Genomic DNA, 13,460 nt, shown 5'->3' with positions numbered 1-13,460 from the left:
TAGGGGACACATAGGGAGGGAAGGAGCGTCAGGCAGGTAAACAGGTGACCTCATCTTCGGCTGTATGGATGCTGGAGGAGGACAAATTATATGAACACCAACTGCAGACTACATCTCAGAGATTTTTTCAGTGATCCAGAGCTGGATGTCTCAATGTTTGATGGTGTTCCTTTACATTTTGTAAACTAAAGACTTCGAGAGTTTCTCCGTTATGTTAAATAATCTTCAGCCATCTCCTCCATACAGTGACACATTACACTCTTCATCCTTAGTTTGGCTGTTTACATAGTTTCTGGAGGACTAAACTATTTTTTTTGAGTTATTATATGTTCCATTCAGAAATATTATCTTTTGTTTTTAAAAATTTGCAGAATAGAGACACCAGAACATCCATGTATGAGCACAAGCTGCCATGAATCAATCAACCCTGACGCCCACATGGGGCAACACAAGGCAAAAAGTAAAATCTCATCAAATGTTTTTGTCTTAACCCTTTAACTTGCTACTAAACCACTTGGTAGACCAGTTTTTTTTGAGTCACTGTATCCTATTGAAAATATGTGGAACTGTATGAAACCTGATGAAAAATTATCTTATCAAATTATTTTTCTGAATTTTGTGGTTTCTGTTCACAGTGCTCCAACAACACAAAAAAAGAGACAGAAAAATAATAATTATTTAATAAAAATGTAATCAAATTTAATTTAATTTAATTTGATATAATTGTTTACCTCTTTAAAATTCTGTCAAAGCATGAAAAATGTTTTATTTTAGTATTCTAAGATGAAACCTTAGATAATTAAAAATAAATGAATAAATAAATAAATAAATGAATAATAATAATAATAATAATAATAATAATAATAATAATAATAATAATAACAGTAATATTCCTTGCATTTAAAAAGTTAAGTTAAAGGGTTAATTCTTGTGTAAAAGGGTCTAATCAGACTTAATATAAGCCACATCCTCATATGTCTTTAAGGACATTCAAGGACATTTTTTTCTTTCAAGAGATGAAAAGACAGAAGCAATGCTTTTTAAGTTTCTTTAAAAACAGAAGAAACTAAACAAGGAAATGTTTTTGAACGCTTTAGCAGATGTTTTTATTCTTTATATTAGTTTTTAATCATAATTTTGTCTTCATTTCTTGAATAAGACATTTTTCTGAAATTGACATTTGAATGTGGCTCATATCAAGTCTAAAAGGAAAACTTTGTTTCACAAATAAGACATAAAAATGTGCATAATTTTCAGTTTTATGGTGTGAAGATCATAAAGATACCTCAGAAGAAAATTTCTCACAGAGTTTTTTCCCTTTTATTTGTAACATTAGGGAATTGAGTATAAAAATGTTAATACATATTAGAAAGAATTTGAGTTCTTCCTTTACATTAAGGCAATAAATGTAGTTTGGGATATTTTTTTTTCATTTGTTTTTTATTTATTAATTTTCCTTATTTATTTTATTTATTTATGTATTTATTTATACACACACACATATATATATATATATATATATATATATATATATATATATATATATATATATATTTTTTTTTTTTGGGGGGGGGGGGGGGGGGGATTTCTTCTATAATATACCTCCAATTTTCACAATCTCACATGTAGCGCTTGTTTTACAGCTACTCAAAATGTAACAAAACGTAAAACAAAACCTAAGATGCTGAGCCCAAAACATACTAACTTTTGCCCAGAATGTTACAACTTGTAATTTGTTGCCTCATTAATCGTTTACCTTTATTTTCATTTTTTCCCATTATTTTTATCTCAGGTCATTGTCAGTACTCCCTTCTTACTTGGGCTCTAACATGCACACTCCTTTGACAATCACTTAACCGCAAAAAGTAAAACTTAAGCGGGTCCTTTCTTCCTATATTATGTAAAACATGTCTTATTAGGTTAAATGAGTCACACTGACCTGACACAACCAGAAAAAACGAGTTCATTTTGTCTTTTAATTTAAAGACAAAAATGAACCCTGAAGTACTGAAAATCTAAAACTGTCAGTGGGGTAGGAAAGACTGCACTAGTTGAGTTTCTTGTCTCAGGACATTATTCCTATTTCAAGAAAATTGACATGTCTATTTTTCTTAACATTGGCAGATTATTTTTTCCTCCTTATAAGCATATCAGAAGTCATTTTTTAACACTATTTTTTTATTATTTTTAGACAAAATTGTTGTATTAGACTTGATATGAGCCACATTCACCTGAAAATTTCAGAGAAAATCATCTTCTTTTAAGATATAAAAAGACAAAAATGATGAATAAAAACATCTGGCTTGTTTGCTTTCCTTTGTTCTTTAAAGAAACTCAACAAGCAAAATCCTGTCTTTTAATTCCTGAAATTGTGACAGTTTCTAGACTTGTCTGGCTCATATTACAACTAATCAAATAACTTTTCTAAAACTAAGACAAAGACTTGTTTCGCTTTCAGTTTTTGCCATGCAAAGAAACGAGACACAACATCAACTCTTATAGTGATGTTAAAGTTTTATTTATCTCTTGATGAAAACATCCAACTGGACAAAGTTTCAGTCCTTCTTTTGCGTTTTATAATACTTCACCTGTGCTCCAGGTACACTCTGCTTAGACCTGTTATTCTCTGCATGTCTGCTAACAACATCATAACTCACCCCTAAACAAACCTTTATGCTTAACTGAGTCTTTGCTCAGGTTTCTGTGAGGGCAGCAGCAGCACGGTGCGGGTGATTATACTTTATGGTCCAGTGAGACACGTACAGAGTGTGTGGTCACACTGTGTGTTAAAGTGAGGGGCTTTATCAGAGGGATATCAGATTAATCTGATAAATCTAATTGGGGGGTTAAATATTTTTTAATGCAGCTGTTTATATGCATGACCCCCTTTTTCCTTCAGAGCTGCCTTAATCCTTGGTGGCACAGATTCAACAAGGTCCTGGAAACATTCCTCAGAGAGTTTGGTCCATATTGACATGATAGCATCACACAGTTGCTGCAGATTTGTGGTCTGAACATCCATGATGAGAATCTCCCGTTCCACCACATCCCAAAGGTGCTCTATTGGATTGAGATCTGGGGACTGTGGAGGACATTTGAGTACAGGGAACTCAATGTCATGTTGAAGAAAGCAGTCTGAGATGATTCCAGCTTTATGACATGGAGCGTTATCCTGCTGGAAGTAGCCATCAGAAGATGGGTACACTGTGCTCATAAAGGGATGGACATGGTCAGCAACAATACTCAGGTAGGCTGAGGACTTTAAACCATGCTCAGTTGGTACTAAGGGGCCCAAAGTGAGCCAAGAAAATCTCCCCCACACCATTACACCAGCAGCAGCAGCCTGAACCCTTGATACAAGGCAGGATGGATCCATGCTTTCATGTTGTTGAGGCCAAATTCTGAGCCTACCATCTGAATGTGGAGCAGAAATCCAGACTCATCAGACCAGGCAACGTTTCTCCAATCTTCTATTGTCCAGTTTTGGTGTTGCTGTGTGAATTGTAGCCTCAGTTTCCTGTTCTTAGCTGACAGGAGGGTCACCCGGTGTGGTCTTCTGCTGCTGTAGCCCATCTGCCTCAAGGTTGGACGTGTTGTGTGTTCAGAGATGCTCTTCTGCAGACCTCGGTTGTAACCAGTGGTTATTTGAGTTCCTGTTGCCTTTCTATCAGCTCCAACCAGTCTGTCCATTCTCCTCTGACCTCTGGCATCAACAAGGCATTTTGTCCCACAGAACTGCTGCTCACTGGATATTTTCTCTGTTTGGGACCATTCTCTGTAAACCCTAGAGATGGTTGTGGGTTCAAATCCCAGTAGATCAGCAGTTTGTGAAATACTCAGACCAACAACCATGCCACGTTCAGAGTCCCTTAAATCTCCTTTCTTCCTCATTCTGATGCTCACTTTGAGCTGCAGCAGATCGTCTTCACCATGTCTACATGACTAAATGCACTGAGTTGCTGCCATGTGATTGGCTGATTAGAAATTTGCGTTAACGAGCAGTTGGACAGGTGTGCCTGATAAAGTGGCCGATGAGTGTATTTCTTTGGCTTGAGAGGAAACATGTAGAAGAACACATACTTACAAAATGCACATATCAATGCAGCCATGTCCCTGCACACTACAGTCGTAAATCACCCACTCGTACCTCTCCACAGAGCCCTTATTTCCACAGACATACATATTCACACCCTGACCCACTCTCCAACACACACACTCCCATGTAGGCACACATACAGCTTACAACATGCTGACCTAATACTTCCAGACACTTTCATTTGGGATGAATGTCAGCGCTAATCCGACCTTAAGCTACAACAAATGACTCCCCTTCCTCTCCCTCTTCTTCTTCTATCAAACTGCCAATCTATCCATTCACCCAACACCTCTCCCTCTTCATCTCCCCATCTCTCCTCACCTCCTGCCTCCTCAGTATCCCCGTCTTCCTCCCGGTCTGGGTGTTTTGTGCTCCGGAGGAGAAAGCACTAATGTTGTTGGCATCCCCTCGCATTAAATACGCGAGCAAGCTCTCTTCATGCTCCCATCCCGCCGCCATGCTCCACTAAATTTAAGGTTTTTCGTTGCTATGGCGAGGAGGCTGTTGAAATTAGATTTGGGTTATGTTGCCAAGCGTGACTGAGTCCTTTGCTGTGTGCGGCTATAACTGAGGCCTGGCAGCTTTAACTGGGCAGCCAAAGGGAAGATGACAGGTGTGCACCAGAGACCTGTTAAAGGCATACCTTGACATTTAGAGATGTAGTGTGGTAGTTTTCTTCACCCAGCACAGGGTGAGAGATGCACACATATTCGTTTTTACCGCCTCCTAAAGTGCCCTGTTGTCAGTGTTACTGTGTCTTATTAAAACTAACGGGCACGGCAGGATAATGAGATAGCTGTGCCCGGCGGCTTCAAAGAAGCTCACTGAGCTACCTCTTCTCTTTGTTTTTATTCATTTTTAATAACTGAGGACTTACAAAAACAAATCTTGTGTGGAAATGGGACTTTTATGAAAATAATGCAGCTTTTATATGTCTATCTTTGGTATATTGTGTTTGGTAATTTCCAAACTGCCACATGAAACCATCCGAGAGGGAAACATTGTTATGGATGACGATGCTCTACTTCGTACACGGAGAAATCCAAGCCTAGAGAATTACAAATCATGTCTCCAAAGTAGATCAAGCTAAAGGAATTATTCAAACAAGAGCGGGGAAAAGAGGCAGTGACAAAGTGCAGTTTCGTTTGGAAGCAATGCACCAACTTTCACTCCAAACACTGGTTTCTTTTTGTCATAATCAAACTATAGGACCCATTTAACCTCAGCTCACCTGGATGAAAGTGATTCCAGAGCCACAAAATCTACTTTATCTTCACAATAAAAATGAAAAGTGTATAAAATTCTTTACTTGAAAAAGAATTTAGTGATTTATCTAAACAAAAAATTTTGTGTTTTATTTTTTATTTATTTGCAAATAAATATTTGCTAACTAAAAAAAAAAAGTTATATTTATTTCATAGACTTGCAGAATTAATGAAATCCCTATAAGTTGCAAGGTTTTCAAAAATCTTAAATTTGTAAAAAAAAAAAAAAAAAAAAAAAAAAGAATAATAATGCAAAATTTTGCAAAAAAAAAAAAATTTGGAAATTTGAAAATGTGAAAAAATCTCCCGGAATTTTGCCATTTCATGGATTTTCCATAACTTTGTCAACCTTGTCAAAAAAAAAAAAAAAAAAAAGGAAAAAAATGCAATTTCAAAAATTTGCTAAAATGTTCCAAAAAAGTGTTACAAATTTGCAAAATTTGCAAAAAGTAAAATTTAAATTTTTGGCAAAAGTTTGCAGAATTTAAAAAAAGTGAAAATAGCAAAAATTCACAAAATCTTCAAAAAATTGTAAAAAAAATTCATAAGTAGCAAAATATCCAATTTAAATTGTTTGCAAAATTGCCGAAATTTAGAAAAGTGTGCAAACAGCAAAAGTTCAAAAGATCTTCAAAAAATTGTTACAATTTGCCAAATTTGCAAAAAGTTGAATTTAAATTATTTGAAAAAAATAGCAGAAATTCAAACAAAAATGCGAAACTATTAATTCACAAAATCTTTTAAAAAATTGTAAAAATTTGCAAAATCAAGAATTTTAACTATTTGCCAAAAATTTACAGAATTTCAAACAAAACTGTGAAACTAGCAAAAAGTCACAGAATCTTCAGAAAATTTAATTTAGAATATTTGCAAGAATTTCAAACAAATCTTCAAAACTTTCAAAAAAATGAAAGCTTTGTTGCAAAATCTGATGCATATTTAGTTCAACAAAATGTTAATACATAATTTTATTCTGTGCTGATGTCTTTTATTATCATTTCCCTCTGTCAGAAATACAAAAAATCTAGACTTTAAAAAGTTACTGAAGCAGTTGCAGTGTTTTTCCTAGCAGTGGACAAAGATCCAAACATCCTTTAGGATTTTTCTGCAGTGCTTACTGCAGTCCTTGGGATTCTGTGTTTACTACAGATGAAACTAAGCTAACGTGCTTTGAAGTCACGAGATTCTTTGAATTTGACTTCCCTCCTAGGGGGCGGTTGAGTTGTTTATCTTTGGAAATTGCTCGGACTCCAAAATCTGTCTCCCTCTGATAGCATCCTTCCCACATGATCAGATGAAGATGATTTCGAACCCTTCCCTGACTATGAAACTGATTTCCATCACTTAAAGCAGCAGTTAGTGTCAGTCTGCAGAGCAGAAACTCATATAGTCCAGATATACAGAGGCTCTGACCCTTGGCTTTGGGCTGTGGATGCAGGTCTACCACACACTCCTCACCCCACATTTACACATGCAGTATATTAAAACACAAAGAGGCCTTAAGCTGGGAGAATTTAGAGCAATCATTCAGGAGAGCGCTCAGCTGGAGGCTGCTGGGAATGACACCATCACCATATTTACCTCAGTCCATTCTGCCAGGGTCTCAGCCTATCTATCTTCAGGTTAATGGCTAATAGATGTGCAGCTTTTAGCCCCACAGATATTTAAAGGAAACATGAGCGTACCTCTGCTCTGCTCCATCATGCAGAGAGAGTGTGGATGTTGTTTATACCGATCGAGATGTGCCCCGTCAGCCAATGTGAAATCATTAGTTATACTAATTGGGTCCTTGCTGTTGGGGTATGTGAATCCCTCATCCCTCTCCTCTGCTTTCTTCTTCCCTTCATCTCATCTCCCACTCTTTCTCCTCTTGCAGCCACTTCTGAGCTGACATTTCCTCTCTGTCATGTGTCTCTCAGCCTTTTCATCTCGCTCTCAGTACCCTTTTCTTTCTCTCCACACAGCTTGTGTTCCCGTCTTCCTGCACTCTAGTTTCGCTTCCGCAGACATTTTAAAGTTTGCGTTCCCTTGTTTCTAAAGTGAAGAACATGAAGAAGAGGGATACAGATGTTTGCCGAGATTAGTGGTAGCCTCGGGGGCTGGCGTGTGAAAGGAACAGCGAGACAGCGTTGCTTCCTTGAAAAGTAGAGATTAAAGAGGAAATGAAGCAGATGAAGCAGACAGAAGGAAGGAAGATTGCGTTACGGTTCTTATTGGAAAGTTAGTCTTGGAAACCTAATGATTGGAGGAGAAAAAGCTTGAAGAGAGGGAAACGTTGCAGATCCTTTAGCCCAAAAAAACCATGACCTTCAGGTTGATTAGCCACTCTAAACCGACTGTAGGTGTAAGTGTGCTAAGGCCATAAGGCCATGCCTCCTTTAACAATTATCCACCAAGTTTGTTGCAGTACCATTTTTGACCAGCAGGTGGAGAATGTATACAGTGATCATTAAAGAAGCATTTGTGTTTTTTAAACTATGTATGAAGTTTCTCATTTGGGGAGATACCCCTTATGCACTATACATGGTGCTGTTCCTATGTCCTTAATAAACATGAGAATGAGTTAATTAAATCCAGGACAGTTATCATAGGCAGCGTCCAGTTTAGAAAAATGAAGTCTGTGAGGAAAAGTTGCTGTTTATCAAGGTCCACTTGAGGCTGGCTCTAGAAGGACCAGAAGTCACGTACACACCAAGCTAAAGAAACAGACTTTTACAGCAGTAGAAACATATTTCCTCCAGAGGGGCTCCTGATTCTTCCGTTTGTTGTTTTTTTTCTTCATCTTTTGGACAAAATTTTGATTTGCTCCTCCTCCTAGGATTTTGAGAAAACCTCCAAAAATTATACATCAAAACATGCCCATTACCCGGGATCAGTGTGCTATAACTTTTTTCTTCATTTCACAAAATCTTGATGGAGTTATTCGCAAAAAAATGCAAAAAATGTCTCATAAGGAATGAATGGGAATCTAGGACTCTCCCCCAAAAAATTCCCACTAACTTTGAGATGCTAAAACTTCAGCATACTTCTACTTAGAGACTTCATTTTTGCTTTAAAATGTTCACTGATCTTTCAGCTATGAACTTACTTTTAGATATCTTTCACCGTTTTTTCAGATTCCACTGTTCAAGCAACATAAACTTTTCAGATTTTGCCCTAAAATCTCAGCTCCTAGAGTGCGGAACTTCTTCAGCCAGAGTGAAGGAGGCTGCTGATGAGACATCTCAACTTTCCTGAACAAATTGTCATAACTTCCAAAATCTTCATTGTAGAAAAATAAAAAATACATTAAAATGTTCACTGACTTCTCGTGCTTTTTACAGAGGGAGTATTTTTTTTTTTTTAATTGTACCGTTTTGCCAAAAAATACCAAGATGTAAGAGAAAACCTTGTGTGCCTGTAATCTCCATGTACTATAATCCTCTGACCTATTTATCGTCTAAGCTCCATTTAGAACTACATTTGTAGATCGCCGTCCTGCCCTCATTTTTCACTCTACCGACCTGGGAAACACATCATCGTGTTCATCAAAGTTTCCAAATTCTCATGATGTTATCTTTTTTTTCTAGGTCTAAGGGTTTTCAGCATAAATGCAGGGTTTTTAGACCTATGTCTAACCCAATACTCTTACTTTAGATCAATGGGCACAAAGGAGTTCCAAAATTCCATTGAAATCCTCACCCATTGTAACATCACCATTACCATGGTAATCACACAGCTGCATATATTGATTGATGAGGTCATTGAGGGACAGAGAAACACGTGTGTGTTTGTTTATTATGACTAAACAGCTAACACACATACACACCATACACACACGCACACCCGCAAAAAGCCTGGCTGCCGCCCGAGCCCCTCTCACTATTTCTGTGGAAATTGTCCAGTTGCAATAATTGCTTCTGTCAGATTGCTGCAATAAACCTGGGGCCTTTTGGTCTCTTCAGCATCTGTAACCCCAGATCACTTTCACACAACCCTCTCCCATCCTTACATCCTCCATACCTTCTCTTGTGATGCTAAAAACACAGAGTAAAGTGCTTTGTTGTCACCTTTAGAGTGGCCTACTATGGCAGCTGTTCGGATAAGCTCCACTGGACGTGAGATCTGTTTTATCTATCAGCCAAAACTTAAAACAACCCTTTGATGCGGCCTTTATCGATGCTTCTTCAAGTGCTTTAAGGTGCATCGGGAATCATTAAAGGAAGCTTTTTTGCAAGTTTCCTCCAACGTATTGACATCCAGTTAGTGAGCCCTGCCCTCACACTTTGCAGAAACAACCAAAGGGATGACTTCACTATCAGAGCATGTTCACTACAGAGTTGCTTCTCAACGTTGTGCCTTGTTTTTGTGGTTTTATTTGTCTTGGCATGAGGCAGCAAAGACAAAGAGCCTAATTCTATTTATTGAGCCAACTTGTTTCTCGACAAATATACAAAACTTAAGTGGTTTAGTCATTATTTGTGGAGTGAGCTCATCCGTTTGGCAGATATTTGTTCTTTTGGAAATTAACTGGAGTAAAAGTTCTCCCCCGCTCTGCTGTGTGTATTTTATCTTTCTGCTCGCATTCCCTCGCGGCTCCTGTTCATTCTCCTCTCCCACGGATTCTCTTGTTTTTTCTCCACCTGTCCTGCCCTCTGCCTGGTTCACTCCCACTCTATCTCCACATCAAAGGAGACCCCTTCTAAATAGAAATTCAGTCTCTGTCTCCGTAGATCTTTCTTGATGACAACCCCACTCGACCACAGAAAGTATCATCCCCTACGGCAGTGTGCTGTCTCTTTCTCTGCATCCACAACCCATTTCTTTTCCTTTTTTTTCGGCAACAACTCTCAACTCTTCTGTGTTATTTTGGAAACTAAGAGAATCCACATGAGTTCAGTCCCCTACAGCTGTAGCATCACTTTCTGTGTATCTCTTGTCCTTTTTCATACATAATTTATTGTTCTAATATCTTTGTTGTTTTCTGTAGATTATTCATTACTGTTCCTCCGGAGCTGTTTGATCTAACTCACGGCTTTCCAATTTGGGGCCTGGGATTTTTTTTGGTCACTGCCCATGTTTGAATTTTTTTTTATATACAGTATGATTTTAAATATCATTCGCCTACTATTTTCAGCCTAAATTTGGAACTCATTAGAGAAGCTGCAGGTTCATGGCTGGGATGGAGAATATGAGACAGTGACTGTTTTCCAAACCACCTCCTACACTAGCAGTGCTGACTATTTTGGCCAAAGTTTAGTACGTAGTAGTCAGTTGCTTCTAGTTGTAAAAGAGGTGTTTACTTCTACAAATTCATCAAAATCTGGAAGGAAGTGGTGTTTTAAATGTATCGCCAAGTGACAATTTTACTGATTTTCCTCACTGCACTATCTGTTAAAAGTAGCTGGTACTCTGTAACTGTGCAGTCAGTAAATTTCCCTAACTACCCCCTTTTCAAATAAAGAAGGTACTCTGCAGATATTATTTTTCACTCTAAGCAAAAGTCCTAAATCTGTGACTCCCAAATATTTCAGTTACCTTTTCACCATTCCCAGCGTGTTCGTCGATCGAAGAAGATCACCAGGACGCATCCAAGTTCTCAATTAACTCAGATTTAATGCTTACAGCAAGTCAAAAATGTGTAACAGAGCTCTGGGTTCTTCTTTACCTCTCCCTAACAGCCCTGATACAAGTCTCAGACTCATCCTTTAGGGACAGAACCCTGATTCCTGGCCCTTGAACCCTGATATAGTTGAAGATCCGCCTACCCTAGACATTCAGTTTCTGATCTGAAGTGTTGTCATCTTTGGGGTGAGCTGAATAGAATTTGAGCACCCATGGTCTAACTCCTCTCTTGTTTCTGTCCACAGATCTTTCTAGATGCCAACACCATCAGACTGGGCAACATTCCCCTCGGCAGTGCTGTTGACCCCCTGGAGGGGGCGCCGGCAGGTACCACCTACACCAAACAGACTGTGTACGAGCTCTGTTCCTGCGCCAACGGCAAACTGTACCTCTCACCGGCTGAGAAAGGATCGACCTGCCAAACAACCAGTAACTTTTGTCTGTGGAGCTGAAAGCAGGACGTTGACAGACACCTGGGAAACACGGACTATTAGAGTTTGAAGCTAATGCTAGCCAACGGACTGAACCGACGTGGATTAAGGCCTGGTAGAAAGCTAACCCGAGCTAACAGCCCCAATCAACACGGATTGCAGCATGGGGAGACGTTCATGTTGGTTGATCGACTGAATTTAAATGAATTAGTGGTTTGCCAGTAGCTAATGCTTGCTAACAGACCAAGTTAACATGAACTGGCTAACGCCGGCTAAAGGACTGATTCGATATGGACTTGAGCTTGAAAAGAAGCGATTTCCAGATCACAGACCAAATAAAGGTGGATTGGTCAGAAGCCAATGCTAGTCAATGAGAGGGATGACTCAGCAGAAAGCAAACGCTGACGGCATGAGTGGATTTTTTGATGCTACGACCGCTCATGGACTTGAATGGGCAGTTTACTGACTGGCTTCGCCATTGTTGAATTGCTGCCATGTTGGTTTCTGAAAGCCACAAGGAACACCTGAGGGGGTTTCCTGGAAAAATCAAACCCTCACACAAGAACAGTGGGTGGTTTGATCACTGTTTGACCAAAACGTCTACAAAACGGGACGCGATGACGGACTGCGAACACGCCAGAGAGGACAAGGACAATGAGAAGCTGGCAAACGAAGATCATTGTGGACTTTGGTTTAGCCCTATGGGTAGCTAACGAGCAAATCAGACAACGGTTTAGTCTAGTGGGAAGCTAAGGCTAGCTAACGGACCAATCTATACCAGAAAGGCCTTTCCCCACCTCCCCCTCTAGTCTTTCAACCCCAATGCTGATGTGCAACCCTCCTATAAATACGTTCTCAAAGCCCTGCTGTTTGTGGGATGACAAATGCAAGGAATAGTGCTTCAACTCTCCTTTTATTGAGTCCCTTCACCATGTTTTCTTTTTTCTTTTACTCAAACCATTTTACTTGTTATCTTCCGGTCATTTCCACTTCAACATCTCTCTTATCTGCTCCCTTTCCACATTTTGTCGCTGCGCTCTGGTTATTTTTGGTCTATCGATGCAGCCACTAGACTTCTGAGGAAATTATTTTGACTCTCCTGCTGTCTCTCACAGGTCTGGCTGAAAAAAAGAGCAGAAAACAGCTTATCATTGCTCCTTATTCACTGGTGCTTTGATAAGATCCAGTATTTCACTCCCTAGAAGTCGACTCCAGCATCTTTGGTTTGCTTCTCTCAGTGGTCACTGTATTTACGCACCAACCAGTTTTCAGGGTAGAGAATAGGAAAAAAAGAGGAGAGGTAATTATTTTGTAATCATCTATTACTGAAATTATACCCAACAGGCCTATAATTTATGGCTGTTTAGGAGCGGTAGCAGCCCAGCCATTTTACGGCACTATAATGCCACGGCCACACCGGACGCCAATTTGGCGCGCGAGCAGAGGGGCGATGCACTGACGGGTCAGGGACTTAGGGGCCACTTACACAACAACAGTTTTAGGCTGAAACACAAAAGTTTTGTGCGTTTCAGCCTCACGTTTGCACGGAAATGGCGTTTCAGCCGACCTAAAACACAAATTTTGAAAACGGCCTCCAGATTTTTCGGAGACACTCTCAACATCGTTGCTGTATAAACAGTAATTAGTAATCAGTGGAAACGTTGGCGTCACACTCCGCCTCGCGTGCGCGCATTTAACAGGACAACAGTACCATTGGTTCGATTGTCGCGAACTACCGTGTTGAGCTTGTGCTGCTCAATCTGCTGAATCTGTGACTGTCTTTAACTAAATGAGCATCTGTTGCTCCACTTTTTAACTTAGCATTCCTCAACACATCAGATGATCGGCCCAACTCTACTTCAGAGGAGATCTACCAAAAGCTGCTTCTGGACAAGACAGTTATAGCACCACCTACAGACCTGGCATGCTCACTACAGCGTTATCAGTCCATCAACGTTTCCGTGTAAACGCAGATTTTTTTCACTGTGTTTTCACAGCGTTTTAGCGTTTTCAGATGAAACGTTGTCATGTAAACGGGGCCTGAAGGGGTTGAAGAAAGAGAGG

At 39.3% G+C, this 13,460-nt stretch overlaps 1 protein-coding gene across 2 annotated transcripts in view; it reads left to right on the top strand.

Moving 5' to 3' along the window:
- The window catches only part of LOC141802568 (zeta-sarcoglycan-like), a 602,901-nt gene extending 590,240 nt beyond the window's left edge, over positions 1–12,661 (top strand). For both annotated transcript variants that reach the window (XM_074686112.1, XM_074686119.1), the window contains exon 8: positions 11,211–12,661. In XM_074686112.1, coding sequence (XP_074542213.1) covers positions 11,211–11,417 — 207 coding nt within the window. In that variant the 3' untranslated portion in view covers positions 11,418–12,661. The remainder of the gene's footprint in view (positions 1–11,210) is intronic.
- Positions 12,662–13,460: the final 799 nt, after the last annotated feature.

Source organism: Halichoeres trimaculatus, unplaced genomic scaffold (assembly GCF_033239565.1).
Source record: "Halichoeres trimaculatus isolate MK-OKI-2021-1 unplaced genomic scaffold, fHalTri1.1 fHalTri1_scaffold_2, whole genome shotgun sequence".
Taxonomy (NCBI): Eukaryota; Metazoa; Chordata; class Actinopteri; order Labriformes; family Labridae; genus Halichoeres; species Halichoeres trimaculatus.
This window is presented reverse-complemented; position numbering and strand designations above follow the sequence as displayed.